This window comes from Pelophylax lessonae (assembly GCF_965119305.1).
Source record: "Pelophylax lessonae genome assembly, chromosome: 4".
NCBI lineage: Eukaryota > Metazoa > Chordata > Amphibia > Anura > Ranidae > Pelophylax > Pelophylax lessonae.
The window spans coordinates 294468210-294485158 of NC_138771.1; the positions used below are offsets into that span (position 1 = coordinate 294468210).

Consider the following 16949-nt stretch of genomic DNA (forward strand, 5'->3'; position numbering starts at 1 on the left):
CATTTTTGTAAACATTTTATTGTATCCTTTCATGTGACAACACTGAAAAAATGACACTTTGCTACAATGTAAAGTGGTGAGTGTACAGCTTGTATAACAGTGTAAGTTTGCTGTCCCCTCAAAATATCTCAACACACAGCTATTATTGTCTATACTGCTGGCAAAAAAGTGAGTACAACCCTAAGTGAAAATGTCCAAATTGGGCCCAGATAGCCAATTTCTCTCCATGGTGTCATGTGACTCGTTAGTGTTACAAGGTGTCAGGTGTGAATGGGGAGTAGGTGTGTTAAATTTGGTGTTATCGCTCTCACTCTCTCATACTGGTCACTGGAAGTTCAACATGGCACCTCATGGCAAAGAACTCTGCGGATCTAAAAAAAATTGTTGCCGTAATTAAAGATGGCCTAGGCCTTTAAGAAGATTGCCAAGACCCAGAAACTGAGCTGAAGCAAGGTGGCCATGCCCATACAGTGGTTTAACAGGACAGGTTTCACTCAGAACAGGCCTTGCCAGTGTCGACCAAAGAAGTTAAGTCCTCGTCATATCCAGAGGTTGTCTTTGGTAAATAGATGTATGAGTGCTGCTAGCATTGGTGCAGAGGTTGAAGGGGTGGGGGGTCAGCCTGTCAGTTCTCAGACCATATGCCGCACACTGCATCAAATTGGTCTGAATGACTATCGTCCCAGAAGGAAGCCTCTTCTAAAGATGATGCACAAGAAAGCCAGCAAACAGTTGGTTGAAGACAAGCAAACTGAGGACATGGATTACTGGAACCATGTCCTGTGGTCTGATGAGACCAAGATAAACTTATTTGGTTCAGATGGTGTCAAGCGTGTGTGGTGGCAACCAGGGGAGGAGTACAAAGACAAGTGAGTCTTGCCTACAGTCAAGCATGGTGGTGGTAGTGTCATGGTCTGGGGCTGCCTAAGTGCTGCCGGTGCTGGGGAGCTACAGTTCATTGAGGGAACCATGAATACCAACATGAAGACTGGGCCGCAGGGCAGTATTGCAACATGATATTGACCACAAACACACCTCAAAGAGGACCACTGCCTCGCTAAAGAAGCTGAGGGTAAAGGTGATGGACTGGCCAAGCATGTCTCCAGATCTAAACCCTATTGAGCATCTGGGGGGCATCCTCAAACAGAAGGTGGAGGAGCGCAAGGCCTCTAATATCCACCAGCTCCGGATGTTGTTGTGGAGGACTCCAGTGGCAACCTGTGAAGCTCTGGCAAAACTCCATCCCCAAGAGGGTTAAGGCAGTGCTGGAAAATAATCATGGGCACACAAAATATTGACACTTTGGGCCCGCTTTGGACATTTTAACCTAGGGGTGTACTCATTTTTGTTGCCAGCAGTTTAGACATTAATGGCTGTATGTTGAGTTATTTTGAGGGGGACAGCAAATTTACACTGTTATACAAGCTGTACACTCACTACTTTACATTGTAGCAAAGTGTAATTTCTTCAGTGGATACAGTATAATAAAATATTTACAAAAATGTGAGGGGTGTACTACTATATGTGTATTACAAATATGTGGGGGGTGAGATACTATTTATATATCTCGCATATTTTTAGGTCTCAGTATATGTGTGTGTGTGTGTGTGTGTGTGTGTGTATATGATGTGCGCTTATAATAATAATAATGATCAGGTGCCACAAGCTTTATGCATTTCATCAGAGCCCAAAGGAAGGAAGTACACTACTGATGTAAGGAATCAAATACTAGCTGCTATTGCTCTTCCGATTATTTACATAACTGTCAGTAGGTCACTGTAAATTCCAGTTTTATTTATAATCATGCAAATCTTAATGCAACATAATAAAATACAATTTCACCTGTTTAGGTAAAGTTGTTAGAATCCAGTCAAATAGTTCAGCCGTCTCCTTCTGATCCCTGGTAATATTTCCATTTATGTGAAGCCCAAACACCTGCAAGATAATAATTTTGGGGAAATGTAAAATAAGTAATAATGGACACTGCTTTCATTAATATTGATCTGATTCAGTTTTTAGGTGATTTTTATTTTAACCTAATGATACACAGAAAGATTGCCATAAGATATTCATGATTTCCGCACAGATATGCGACTACCTCAATTTAACTATATTTCCCCAAGAACTTTTCATAACAGTGATACAATTCCTTTAGCAGAACTCTGCCATAACTGAAAGCGGCATACAGCTGTTGAAATTTCTAAATATATAGAACATTACAATCTTTACAAATATTATCTGCAATAATAAAGGAGTCTGGAACCTAACACCCTGATAAGCATTTTTGTCTATAGCCACCCCCATTAGGCAGACTGAAAGAACATTTTTTCAAAGAGTAGAATGAGCGATAATAATATTTTCCTGGTTTAGGTTTGCTTTTCTATGACATGCTGAGCAGGGAGAGCCAAGATTAAAACCAGTTTTTGTGTCATTATAGATAGAGGAACCATAAAGTCAAGTCAAAAGGGTTGTAGATTTTAAAATCATTTTTTAGTAGTTTAAAAAAACATTTTTTTAGCATTGCATGCCTGCCTAATGTTGCCATTTCATCAAACCCATGATTTTAGTTAATAATTATTTTTAATTTTGGGACAATATAAACATTTTTTTATTTTGCTACAGTATTTGTATTCAATTTCTGTGGATAGACAATAAGATTTGTTTTTTTATTTTTTTCAATCAACAATTTAAAGTAGGATCTGCCTCTGTTTCTTGAAATGTCTTCTTGGAAATCATAACCTGATGCTTGAAAGCAAAGGACATGTTTGCATGTTTTTTTTTGCAGAGCATCCTTAACCACTAGTCTACCAAGGCAAGATTATAAACATCTCGGTAGACAGGTTTTTAAAGCAAACTAACAGCTGCTTCTGCAGCCGTAAGCTTGGTGCTGACTTTAACAGCTGGCAAAGGGTTTTCAGATAAAAGTGATCCTAGTGCCTGTAGAGCCACCTAATCACTTTTATGGAGCACTGAAAGTGTGCCCTCCCTTGCCAGTGGCAATACTTTTAGGGCCCTAGTTCACAATTATCTTTAAACTGATAACACGTATATTGTTGCTTATGGAGAATTTTGGGTAGCATAGTTTTTTGCAATTTCATGGGCATGCACCATTTTAGGACTTTACATTTTTAGATGCATTTACTAGATGCATCCCCATCTTACTAGATGCATCCCCATCTTTTATATTTTACCAGAAAAGTGGTTTTCTAGTAAAATACTAGATGCATCCCCATTTACTAGATGCATCCCCATCTTTTATATTTTACCAGAAAAGTGGTTATAATAATTGTGTTTGTTTGTTACTACAGTTCATTCATTCTGAAAATAGGTGCACAAATATTGTGCAACATAAAAAATTGCAACTACTGCAATTTTATTCTTAAGGGTTTCTGCCTTAATAAATGATATACTTTTTTTGGGGGGGGTTAAAGTAATTTCTAGCAAAAAATAAAGATTTTAACGTGTGCAAAATATTAACAAATTTCCCTGGTAGGCAAGTGGTTCATTGTTTTAACAAATACCATACAGAATACATGCTTTACTATGTTTTATATGCCTTTAAATCCATGCAGCAGAGGTATTGTAAAATATTGTTTGGTTTCACTAACTTTAAAGTGATACTAAAGTCTTGGTTTTTTTTTGTATAAAAATAAAAAACATGTTATACTTACCTGCTTTGTGCATTGGCGCTCCTGGTCACTCCCTCCTGCCCCAACAGCAAGCAAATTGCAATGGGGGCATCCGAGCAGCTGCTCTGTGTCCATTCAGACGCAAAGTATCAGTTCGGCTCCGCCCCACTCTCTCCTCATTCGCTCACTGACTTTGAGTGACAGCAGCAGGAGCCAATGGCAATCAGGAGGGAGAGTTCATGACAGTTGAAGATCTCATGCAACATCGCTGGATCAAGATGTGTGTATGTGTTTACTTTGTAAAATGCTAATTAAAGAAATAAGTCCAGTTTATTTTTATTTTTTTGAACGATGGACTCCAAAGCCTCTGTCAAAATAATGAATTTCAACAAATGTTATGTTATATACATCATTCGATTTTGTTCATAGTGTTAATTATGCATGGTGGTCCTTAGTTCACGTTTTAATCAGGTTTTTCTTTTGCCAGATGTTCTCAACACATGACTTTTTTTTAAGCAGTAAAAGGTTTTATTGAACATATTCAAGCAACATATACAGTATCTCACAAAAGCAAGTACACCCCTCACACGCCTGTCCTGTTAAACCGCTGTATGTTCTTGGCCACAGTGCTGCAGCTCAGTTTCAGGGTCTTGGCAATCATCTTATAGCATAGGCCATCTTTATGTGGAGCAACAATTCTTTTTTTCAGATCCTTGGAGAGTTCTTTGCCATGAGGTGCCATGTTGAACTTCCTGTGACCAGTTTGAAAGAGTGAGAGCGATAACCCCAAAATTAACACACCTGCTCCCCATTCACACCTGAGACCTTGTAACACTGAGTCACATGACACAGGGGAGGTAAAATGGCTAACTGGGCCCAATTTGGACATTTTCACTAAGGGGTATACTCACTTTTGTTGCCAACCGTTTAGACATTAATAGCTGTGTGTTGAATTTTTTTGAGAGGACAGAAAATTTACACTGTTATACAAGCTGTACACTCACTACTTTACATTGTAGTAAAGTGTAATTTCTTCAGTGTTGTCACATGAAAAGATAATAAAATATTTGCAAAAATGTGAGGGGTGTACTAACTTTTGTGAGATACTGTAAAATGATTAGATCTTTAACAAAATACATCAATATCTGTAAGGTTGGTTACAATATAAATGAAGTGGTGATAAATGATGTAGAAGGGTATTATTGAAGATAAACATCTTTTTGCTTATACAATAGAGATTTACACTTCTTTTAATATAGAAAATTAAGCCCACTACTTCGATATTATGGAAGCAAAGAACTTTGTTGAGCACAAGAAAAGGAAAGATTTAAAGTAGAATGGTGTAAAATCAGAATGAAAATAGTGAGCCAAGATGCCCTAATTGGGGGCCGCTAAAATGGGCATACTCTGTTAAGGCTGTATCATGGGTAACAGATATGAATGGTGTAACAGTTGTTGTCCAAGGGTTCTCTCATCCTGTTGTCAGACTATTAACTATTGAAACCAGGGGGACCATGTTTTGTGGAACTTGTCGGAAGTTTCATTAGCAATAGCAAGCGTTTCCTCCATCTCGGAAATATGGTTTACTGTACAGGCCCATTCTTTAATTGAAGGTACTTTTGACAATTTCCCGTATTTGGGTATCAGAGATTTTGCTGTGTTCAAGAGGTGTTTAGTCAGAGAGCGTTTATATCTACCTAAAGGATAACTGGAAATGTGTAAGAGACAGCAAAGCCGGAGTGAGCCTAATCTTGGTATCAGTAATGTGGAGAATCAGCTCATAGATTTTACTCCAATAGGAGGCTATTTTGGGGCAGTCCCTCCAGATATGTATCATATCTCCTCTCCGCATCTCCAACACAGATCAGAAGCCATCGGGTACCACTTTTTCACCTTCACTGGTGTTACATACCATTGTGCTAACAATTTATAAGAATTTTCTTGCAATCTTGTGCTAACTGAGCTTTTTTGTGCTAGAATACATGCATTCTCCCACTATGGGACTGAAAAATGTAGTTGGAGAGCAGTTTCCCACTGGCTTCTGAATCTGGCCGAATTTGCTATATCCGGTTGTTGGTGATTTGAGTACATTAAGGAGGTGTTTTTTTCGATCTGGCCAAGCAGATTAATTCAAATGGCATAGGTTTTCAAGCCAGATCTCCCTTCTTATTGGAAGATAGAATGTATTGACGGATTTGCCTATAACTCCAGCGATCGAAGGCGAGGGGTGAGATGCTACCCAGCAACTTATTATATGGTTGAATCTGGCCTGCGTTCATGAAGGGTGTGACTAATAATGATGTTGTGTCTATTGTGGTAAATATTTTCGAGCCTAGGCCTGGTGGGAAGTCGGGGTTGTTGGAAAACAATGTTAATGGTCCTGGAGATGTGGAAATTTGGTAACAGCGCAGTTTTGTGAAAGACTTGCAAGGTGGTACCTATTATTGGATGTTGTTTGAGGCCTGAAGGGCACTTGAACCAGAGAATCCCCGATGAGAACCTTAAGGGGGCCTCAGTGAGACTCTTCCAGAGACACCCAGTCCTTGTTAGCTGAATAGCAGTGCCAGTCGATGATTCTGGCCAGATGTGAGGCATAGTAATATAGCCTAAAATTTGGGAAATCTAAGGCTCCTGCAGCCTTGGGTTTCATGAGTAGGCGTCAATTGATTCAGGTTTTTTTTGTGTGCCCATAGAAATTTCCATAATACAGTTTGTAACTGCTTAAAGAAACTGGCCGGTACATGAATTGGTAGTGTGTGAAAAAGGTATCGCAGTCTTGGGAGTATGGTCATTTTAACAAAGGCGGCTCTGGCAATGAAGGAAAAGTATTTAGGCGACCAATTGGAGAGATCTTATACAATCTGACGTAGCGGTGGTTTAAAATTGTGTGTGAAAATGTTAGTTAGCATGGGTGTAAGCCAAACTCCTAAATATTTAAGTGCACTGGGTACCCATTTAAAGGAATTGTTCTGTTGTGCCAGCACTTTTATGTTTGAGGGAAGTGTAAGGTTCATGGCCTCTGATTTGGTGTGATTTATTTTAAGATTGGAGATGTAACCATAGACTGAGAAAGCTTGTAGTAAATACGGTAAAAATGTGTGTGGTTGCGTTAAAAAGAAATAGCAGGTCATCCGCATAAGCGGCAATTTTATAAGTTTTAGTACCGATTTCTAAAACCTTAATTGGCGAGGTCATGTTAACTGTACTGAAAAATGGCTCTAGGGATAGTATAAATAACAGGGTGTCAGAGAAACCTTCAGCTGCAGACTGGTCATCACATGACAAGCACCACATGACTTCCACATGACTTCCTGGCTGCCTATAAAAGCTGAGCAAGTGCTCAGAGGAATTGCTGGTTTGTCTTTCAGCTTCCTGTACCTGAGTTCCTGTTTCCTGTGTGATCGTTTACCTGCTGTGACCCGGATTGACCCTGACCTGCTCTGCTCTTCTCCTGGACCCGACCTTGGCTTGTTTTACGGACTTGCTTTTGCTTACCTGTGTTTGACCCTCTGCCTGCGACCCGGATTTACCTTCAGTCTCCTGTGCCTTGACCCTCTGCTTGTGACCAAGTCTTGTCTCCTATCTCCAGTGCCTTGACCCTCAGCCTGTGACCTGGATTGTCTGCTTACCTGTGTTTGACCCTCAGCCTGCTCCGGACTTTTACTGCTGGATCCTGATCAGTCTCTGCTCCAGCTCTACAGGACCTCCACGCAAGCTCTACCCTGCCTGCTGGTAGCTTGTGCCTCTTTGTGCCATCCACCCTCTGTATCACCTCCAGAGGGGCGGAGTGCGCTTAGTCGCAACAGCGAACCGCTCTCGGCATCTCGGCCTCGGTGAGTACCTCTATTCTGATAGTACAAACCAGCCATGTCAGAGGCCAACAGAGCGCGTTCTCCTCTTGAGATCCTGTGCCAGCAGGTCACAACCCTCACTGATGCAGTCCAGAAACTGCAGGAAGGCTATGCCCAGATTGACGGTCGTCTCCAGCAACTTTCAGGGTCATCTGCATCAACAGCCGCAGCCCCTGCGCCCACCAGCGGAGCCTCCTCTTCTCAAGTTGCATCAAGCCCCACAGTGATCATGGCTACCCCTGAGCCCAGGGTTCCCACACCGGAGCGTTTTTCAGGCGATCGCAAAAAGTTCCGGGCCTTCAAAAATGCATGCTCCTTGTACTTAGCCCTTCAGCCCAGGACTTTTTCGTCCGAAGTAGTTAAGGTGGGATTTGTCATCTCCCTGTTGACCGAAGAGCCGCAGGCCTGGGCCCACAGCCTGATGGAACAGAGGAGCTCTCTTCTGAACTCTTTGGACCTTTTCTTTGAAAGTATGTCTCAACTATATGATGACCCCCAACACACCGCTACTTCAGAAGCCGTGCTACACTCCCTGTCCCAAGGAAAGAGACCAGTGGAGGACTACACTGCTGAATTTCGAAAATGGTCAGCTGACACAGGGTGGAACGAACCCGCTCTTAAATACCAGTACCGCCAGGGGCTGTCAGAAGCTTTGAAAGATGAGTTGGCCAGGATTGAAACCCCTGCCACTTTGGAGGATTTAATCCAATCCGCTACCAAGCTAGACAGGCGCATGCGCGAGCGGCGCTCTGAGCGCTCCCAGGGTCCCCGACCTAGTTGGATGCTCCCTAAACCTTCTCCCGTTCACCCATCCTTTCCAGTTACATAGTTACATAGTTAGTGAGGCTGAAAAAAGACACAAGTCCATCCAGTTCAACCTATGTGTGTGTGTTTGCTTTTAACCGTACATTGTATACCCCTGTATGTTGTGGTCTTTAAGGTGTCCATCCAATAGTTTTTTGAAACTATCAATGCTCCCCGCTGATACGACTGCTTGCGGAAGAGAATTCCACATCCTTACCGCTCTTACAGTGAAGAACCCCTTACGCACTTTAAGGTTAAACCGCCTTTCCTCTAGTTTTAGTGAGTGGCCACGTGTCTTATTGTATTCCCTTACTCTAAATAGTTTGTTCCTTATGCTAGGGTCGCCAGTACAGTATTTGTACATTGATATCATATCCCCCCTCAAGCGTCTCTTCTCCAGAGAGAACAAGTTCAGTGCTTGTAGTCTTTCCTCATAGCCGATGTCCTCCATTCCCCTAATTATTTTTGTTGCCCTTCTCTGGACTTTCTCCAGTTCCAGCACATCCTTCCTGAGGACCGGTGCCCAGAACTGGACAGCATACTCCAGATGTGGCCGGACCAGAGTCTTGTAGAGTGGAAGAATAATCTCTTTATTTCTGGAGTGAATCCCCTTTTTTATACAACCCAGTATTCTGTTGGCTTTGCTTGCAGCGGCTTGGCATTGCATGCCACTTCCAAGCCTGTTGTCTACCAGTACCCCCAGGTCCCTTTCCATCCTAGACTCACCCAGAGGTTTCCCCCCTAGTGAGTAGCTTGCTTTCTGGTTTCTGGCCCCCAAGTGCATTACTTTACATTTTTCTACATTAAATCTCATCTGCCATGTAGTTGCCCACCCCGTTATTTTGTTCAGGTCTGCTTGCAAGATTTCCACATCCTGCATAGAAGATATTGGCATGCCTAATTTAGTATCATCTGCAAATACTGAGATTGTACTAGATATCCCCTCCTCTAGATCATTTATGAATAAATTAAACAGGATTGGTCCCAGGACAGAACCCTGGGGGACCCCACTTTCCACACCCGCCCAATCCGAGTACTCCCCATTAATCACCACCCTCTGTACTCTCCCCTGGAGCCAGTTCTCTATCCAGGTACTCACCTTATGGTCCATACCTACCTTCCTTAGTTTGTACAGTAAGCGTTTGTGGGGAACGGTGTCAAAGGCCTTTGCAAAGTCCAGATACACCACATCCACAGGCTTACCTTTATCTAAGTGGCAGCTCACTTCATCGTAGAAGGTTAATAGATTGGTTTGGCATGAACGATTTTTCATGAATCCATGCTGATTACTACTTATAATACCGTTTTCATTACTAAAGTCTTGTATGTGGTCCCTTATCATCCCCTCCAAAATTTTGCAGACTACAGATGTTAGGCTGACCGGCCTATAGTTACCCGGGATATATCTCGGCCCCTTTTTAAATATTGGTACCACGTTGGCTTTTTTCCAATCAGCTGGCACCATACCCGTCTGTAAACTATCCTTAAAGATCAAGAATAATGGTCTGGCAATCACCTGACTGAGCTCATTTAGAACCCTTGGGTGCAAGCCATCCGGTCCCGGGGATTTATTTATGTTAAGTTTCTCTAGTTTAGCTCTAAGTCTATCCTCTGTTAGCCATGGCGGCACTTCCTGAGGTGTATTATTTAGTTCGGCCTTACAAGCGGGGTTCGTGTAGCCCCCCGATTCCTTTGTGAAGACTGAAGAAAAGAAATTATTTAACACTTCCGCCTTTTCTCTGTCCTCAGTGGCCATTTTTCCTTTATCATCTTTTATGGGGCCAATGTGTTCTGGCCTCGCTTTCTTACTGTTTATATACTTAAAGAATTTCTTGGGGTTCTTTTTACTCTCCTCCGCTATATGTCTCTCGTGTTCTATTTTAGCCGCCCTGATTTCATCTTTACATTTCTTATTACACTCTTTGTAATGCTTAAATGCTGCCAATGACCCCTCAGTCTTGTATTTTTTGAAGGCCTTTTCTTTAGCTCTAATATACATTTTTATGTTGGAGTTTAGCCACCCAGGGTTTAGTTTTGCTCTTTTAAATTTATTTCCCTGTGGAATGCACTGGTCCACCCCCTTGTTAAGTATGCTCTTGAAGCACTCCCATTTTTTCTCCGTGTTCTTTGTTCCCAGGGTTCTATCCCAATTGATATTTTCTAGCAGCGAGCGCAGTTTAGGGAAATTGGCTCTTTTGAAATTCAGTGTCCTTATATTACCCTTGTGTTTCCTATTACTGTAATTAATACTGAAACCAATTGACCTATGGTCGCTGTTCCCTAAGTTGTCCCGTATTTCTATATCCGTGAGCAGGTCTGTATTGTTGGTAATCAGTAGGTCAAGTACCGCATTGTTTCTTGTCGGTGCATTCACCATCTGACCCATGAAATTGTCCTGCAAAACATTTAGGAACTGCCGAGCCTTGGCTGAATGCGCGGTTCCTTCTGCCCAGTCTATATCAGGATAATTAAAGTCCCCCATTATAATGACATTTCCCATCCTTGCTGCCAATCCTATCTGTAACATGAGGTCCACCTCACCCTCCTCCCTCTGGTTTGGGGGCCTATAGCATACGCCCAATATTACCTTCCCCACCGTGCCTTTCCTTTGAAGCTCTACCCATAGGGATTCTGCCTCGTCCATAGCTCCATTATTAATATCATCCCTCATATTTACCTGTATACTGTTCTTAATATACAAACATACCCCTCCCCCTTTTTTACCCTCTCTATCTCTGCGATAAAGGGAATACCCCTGAATGGTCGCCATCCAGTCATGAGAGCTGTCAAACCAAGTCTCAGTTATCCCCACAAAATCTAAGTCCTCCTCAAACATCAGCAGCTCCAGCTCTCCCATCTTGTTGGCCAGGCTTCTGGCATTGGTATATAAGCCTCGTAATTTTGATGTTTTTAGGCTGCTCTCTTGATTTTTCCCCGTACCCACCCTGGGTATAGGGGCTCCGAACACCCTACCGCTAATGCCCCCATTTCTGCCCTCTGAAACTTGCTTTCCACTGGCTAATTCTACATCTGTACCCTCCCCCCCATTCCCTAGTTTAAAAGCCCCTCTAACTTTTTGGCCATCCTCTCACCCAGTACGGCTGCACCCACCCCATTTAGGTGCAATCCGTCCCTACCAAAGAGCCGGTGACCGACTGAGAAGTCGGCCCAGTTCTCCAGGAACCCGAAACCCTCCTTACTACACCAGCTCCTCAGCCACTCGTTAACTTCCCTAATCTCCCGCTGCCTCTCTGGTGTGGCTCGAGGTACCGGTAGACTCCTGTCACCTCTGCTCCAGAGGCTGAGCCCATGCAGCTTGGATTGGTCCGTGCTCCTCTTACCCCTGAAGAGAAGCAACGACGGCGACAGGCCAATCTCTGTCTGTACTGTGGGGGAACAGGACATTTTCTGCGTACCTGCCCCGTGAGACCCAGTAAGTCACGCTCGCAGTTTTTTATGAACTTTCAGAACCCTGGTTTATCCCAGACTTATGTCACCCTCTCTGTCTCCTTACAGCTAATGGAAAAGGAAGTTCATCTACCAGCAATTATTGATTCCGGAGCCTGTAGTTGTTTTCTAGACACTTCACTGGCCCAAATACTGCACATTCCACTGCAAACCAAAGAACAAGGCCTCCAAGTCTACCTGGCTGATGGGTCTCTCCCTCGCTCTGGATTTGTCACACAACAGACAAGGCCCATCCTTGTCACCACGGACTCCGGCCACCAGGAGCTTCTAAGCTTTGACATCATCTTCTCCCCCATGTTCCCCATCATTTTGGGGCTCCCCTGGCTACAGGCACATGAACCTGACATCAATTGGAACAAGAAGAAAGTCTCCTTTTCCTCTCCCTACTGTTCCCAGCATTGCCTTCCTCCAGCTACAGCCGCCTGTTTAACCGTAGCACCTACACCTGACAATCTCCAGCACGTCCCTCCGGTATATCTTGAATTTAGAGATGTCTTCGATAAACAAAAAGCTGATTGCCTACCACCTCATCGGTCTTACGACTGCCCCATTGATTTGCTACCTGGTTCTGAAATACCCTTTGGCCGTATCTTTCCACTATCAGAGACTGAACTAGCGGCTCTTAAAACGTATATTGATGAGAACTTGGATAAGGGTTTCATTCGTCCATCATCTTCACCGGCTGGAGCCGGCATCTTCTTTGTGGAAAAGAAAGATGGTTCCCTAAGACCATGCATAGACTATAGAGAACTGAACAAAATAACGATAAAAAATCGCTATCCTCTTCCACTTATCCCAGAGTTGTTTCAGCGTTTCCGTTCTGCCCGAATCTTCTCCAAGTTGGATCTGCGAGGTGCCTATAACCTCATCCGAATCAGGCCTGGAGACGAATGGAAGACTGCCTTCAGGTCCAGGTTTGGACATTATGAATATTTGGTAATGCCCTTTGGGTTGTGTAACGCCCCGGCCACATTTCAGCACCTGGTAAACGACATCTTTCGAGAATATCTGGACAATTTCCTAGTTGTTTACCTGGACGACATTCTTATTTTTTCTGCCACCATTGAGCTACACCGGGTTCATGTAAAGACAGTCCTTGCAATTCTCAGGAGACACAAATTGTACCTTAAAGCAGAGAAATGCGAATTCGAAAAATCTGTTGTGCAATTCCTAGGCTTTATCATTTCTACCAACGGGGTCGCAATGGATCCACAGAAGGTCAAGGCAATTCAGGAGTGGCCGGCTCCAGTAGACAAAAAGGGGGTACAGCGGTTTATCGGATTCGCTAATTTTTACCGGAGGTTTATCGTTGGCTTCTCATCCATTGTTGCACCCATCACCCAACTAACCCGCCAACATAGTCGTTTTCAGTGGTCCCAAGAGGCCCAGGAAGCTTTTACCAAGCTCAAAGCCCTGTTCACCTCTGCACCAATCCTACGGCATCCGGATCCAGCCCTGCCATTTGTGTTGGAGGTAGACGCCTCGGAAACCGCCACTGGAGCCATCCTCTCCCAGAAACAGGGCCCCAAGGCTCTCCTCCATCCTGTAGCTTTCGCATCTCGGAAACTAAGTTCCCCGGAAAGGAATTATGATGTGGGAGACCGGGAGCTGTTGGCCATCAAGTTCGCTCTGGAGGAGTGGAGATATCTGTTGGAGGGTGCTTCCCATTCCATCATGATCTTCACCGATCATAAAAACCTAGAATACCTCAGGACAGCCAAACGCTTAAGACCCAGGCAAGCCCGGTGGGCCCTCTTCTTTTCTAGGTTCAACTTTCATATCTCTTATAGACCTGGCCTCAAGAATGGGAAAGCAGACGCACTCTCCCGGATGTTCCCTGAATCTCCCCAGTCAACGGAACCTAGCACCATCTTATCTCCACAAAACTTCCTTCTGCTCACAGACACTGATCTTATGACCACCATCAAGTTGGCATCCAGCCATTGTACTGACCCAGAAATATCCTCCTTGGAGAAACGAGATGACTTGTTCTGGTCCCAAGGAAGAATTTTTGTCCCACCGGAGGCTAGACCCATGACGTTAAAGTTGCTTCATGACCATAAACTGGCTGGTCACTTTGGGACTCAAAAGACTTTGGAATTGGTTGCCCGTTCTTTTTGGTGGCCTGGTTGGAGGCAGGACTGTAAAGAGTATGTCCTCTCTTGTATTTCTTGCCAGCGCAGTAAAGTGGCTAACACCAAATCTTGGGGATTACTTAGACCTTTACCCATTCCAGAACGCCCATGGGCTGAAGTTTCTATGGACTTCATTGTTGATCTTCCTCCCTCGGAAGGTTTCACCTCCATTCTGGTTGTTGTCGACCGCCTTTCCAAAATGGCACACTTCTTGCCCATGGTGGGCACCCCCTCTGCTTTGGAGACAGCTAACATTTTTATCAAAGAAATAATAAGGCTACATGGAGTACCCGACAGTGTTGTTTCTGACAGAGGGGTTCAGTTCACCTCCAAATTTTGGAAAGAACTTTGTAAAGCACTACAAATAAAGGTCTGTCTCTCCTCTGCGTATCACCCTCAAAGCAATGGCCAGACAGAGAGAACGAACCAAACTCTGGAGCAGTATCTCCGCTGTTTCTCTTCTGGCTCTCAGGATGACTGGTCCTCTCTGCTACCCTACGCGGAGTTTGCGTATAATAATTCAGTTCATTCAGCCACCAACCAAACGCCCTTCTGGTCTAACTTTGGGTTTCACCCTTCTTTCCTTCCAAACGCTACCCCTGAATTATCTGTTCCTGCTGTCCAAGATCGCATAGCCTCCATCCAACAGAACTTTCAAAGGATTCAGGAAACCATGCAAAAGGCCCAGGATGACTATAAGAAGTACTACAACAGGGGAAGGAAAGAGAACCCGGTTTTCAAGGTCGGTGAGGAAGTTTGGTTATCTTCAGCTAACCTCAAATTACCTTTTCCCTCACGGAAGTTGGGCCCAAAGTTCATAGGGCCGTTCAAAATCAAGAGGATGGTTAACCCTGTGGCCTTTGAATTGGCCTTACCCAGCTCTTACAGGATTCATTCTGTCTTTCATGCATCTTTACTAAAACCAGTGATTCCTAGCCCCTTCCCGGGAAGAGAGGAGCCGCCTCCTCCACCGGTCCAGGTGGATGGAGAAAATGAATTTGAGGTTGAAGCCATACTGAACTGCAGGAAGAGGGGTAGACTTCTCCAATACCTAATCAAGTGGAAGGGGTACCCACCTGAAAACAACTCTTGGGAACCCTCAAGAAACATACACGCCCCTCGCTTGATCCGAGCTTTTCATGTGAATCACCCGGAGTTGATGTCCAGTTTGGGCGTCCAGAGGCCGCCCCTCGGGGGGGGGGCACTGTCAGAGAAACCTTCAGCTGCAGACTGGTCATCACATGACAAGCACCACATGACTTCCACATGACTTCCTGGCTGCCTATAAAAGCTGAGCAAGTGCTCAGAGGAATTGCTGGTTTGTCTTTCAGCTTCCTGTACCTGAGTTCCTGTTTCCTGTGTGATCGTTTACCTGCTGTGACCCGGATTGACCCTGACCTGCTCTGCTCTTCTCCTGGACCCGACCTTGGCTTGTTTTACGGACTTGCTTTTGCTTACCTGTGTTTGACCCTCTGCCTGCGACCCGGATTTACCTTCAGTCTCCTGTGCCTTGACCCTCTGCTTGTGACCAAGTCTTGTCTCCTATCTCCAGTGCCTTGACCCTCAGCCTGTGACCTGGATTGTCTGCTTACCTGTGTTTGACCCTCAGCCTGCTCCGGACTTTTACTGCTGGATCCTGATCAGTCTCTGCTCCAGCTCTACAGGACCTCCACGCAAGCTCTACCCTGCCTGCTGGTAGCTTGTGCCTCTTTGTGCCATCCACCCTCTGTATCACCTCCAGAGGGGCGGAGTGCGCTTAGTCGCAACAGCGAACCGCTCTCGGCATCTCGGCCTCGGTGAGTACCTCTATTCTGATACAGGGGTGACAGTGGACATCCCTGTCTGGTGCCATTTTTGATGGATACTGGCTCTGACAGGGTGCCATTGATCTTCATTCTACCCACTGGATTTTGATATAAAGAGGAAATCCACATAAGCATATGAGGCTTTAGACCTATATAGGAACAATACCCAATAAAAAGTCCCATGACACCCTGTGAAAAGCGATAAACCTTAAAAGAGATAACCTTCTAAGCCCGCTCGACAGCAATGATGAATTAGGTTAAGGGCTTTCGCCACATTATCCCTTGCCTCTCTCCCTGGTTTGAATCCAACTTGTTCAGGTCCAATCAGCTGTGGAAGAAATGTGCGCAATCTTTTAGCGAAAATTTTGGCAAGAAGTTTCAGGTCAAGATAGGCCTATAGCTGGAGAAATAAGTTTGATCCCTGCCAGCTTTGGGAAGCACTGTAACAAGTGCCATCAGGAATGAGTTTGGTATTTGTCGGGGATCCATTAGGAAGTTCAATGTGCGCTGCAGTGGGGACACAAGGATGTTGTTAAATGTCTTATAGTAATGTGCCGTAAGGCTGCCTGGACTGGGACTTTTCCCAGGTTTGAGGTTTTTAATCACTGACATTAACTCTTCTGAGGAAATTGGACTCTCCGTGTCCTCATTAGAAAGAGTGGCCATCCCACTGTTGGCCAGGTAATCTTGAATTATTTGTTTCCTTTTTCCCTGTATGTCAGGAGGTTTATGCGGTTGGGGAATATTATAAAGTTTGGTGTAATACCTTTGGAAGCTTGCCGCAATTTTGTTCATTCTATTGTCTAGTGCACCCTCTTCTAAATTTAATTACTAAAATATTGGTTGATAAGGAGGCTTCCTTCAAAGCTCTGGCCAAGAATTTTCCCCCTTTGTCTCCCGCGTTCATAGTAAATTATTTTTTTAAAGAAAAGGGAGCGTTTAGCTTTGAGTTCAAGTAAACCTTGAAGATCCTGACGGGCTTCCAAAAGTTCCATTGCTGTTTCTGTCCCTTGTAAGAGTTTGTGGTGCACCTCCAATTAAGCTATCTTGGTAGCCAGATTCGCAATTTGTCTTTCAGACTCCCTTTTGCATTGAGCTCCTAGTCTAATAAATTCTCCTCTGAGGACACATTTATGTGCCTCCCAAATTGTTAGAGGAGAAAGGTTATCTGTACAGTTTTCTAAGAAGTAATTACGTAGTGTGTCAGTCACTTTTTGGAACGAAACAGAGTTTTTTCAGTAGAGATGGATTTAATCC

General features: G+C 44.1%; 1 protein-coding gene across 1 annotated transcript in view; it reads right to left on the reverse strand.

Moving 5' to 3' along the window:
* LOC309552619 (dynein axonemal heavy chain 3-like) overlaps positions 1-16949 on the reverse strand; it is a 1537563-nt gene that overhangs the window by 26370 nt on the left and 1494244 nt on the right. Inside the window, exon 55 of the mRNA XM_082253560.1 lies at positions 1843-1935. Coding sequence (XP_082109686.1) covers positions 1843-1935 — 93 coding nt within the window. The remainder of the gene's footprint in view (positions 1-1842; positions 1936-16949) is intronic.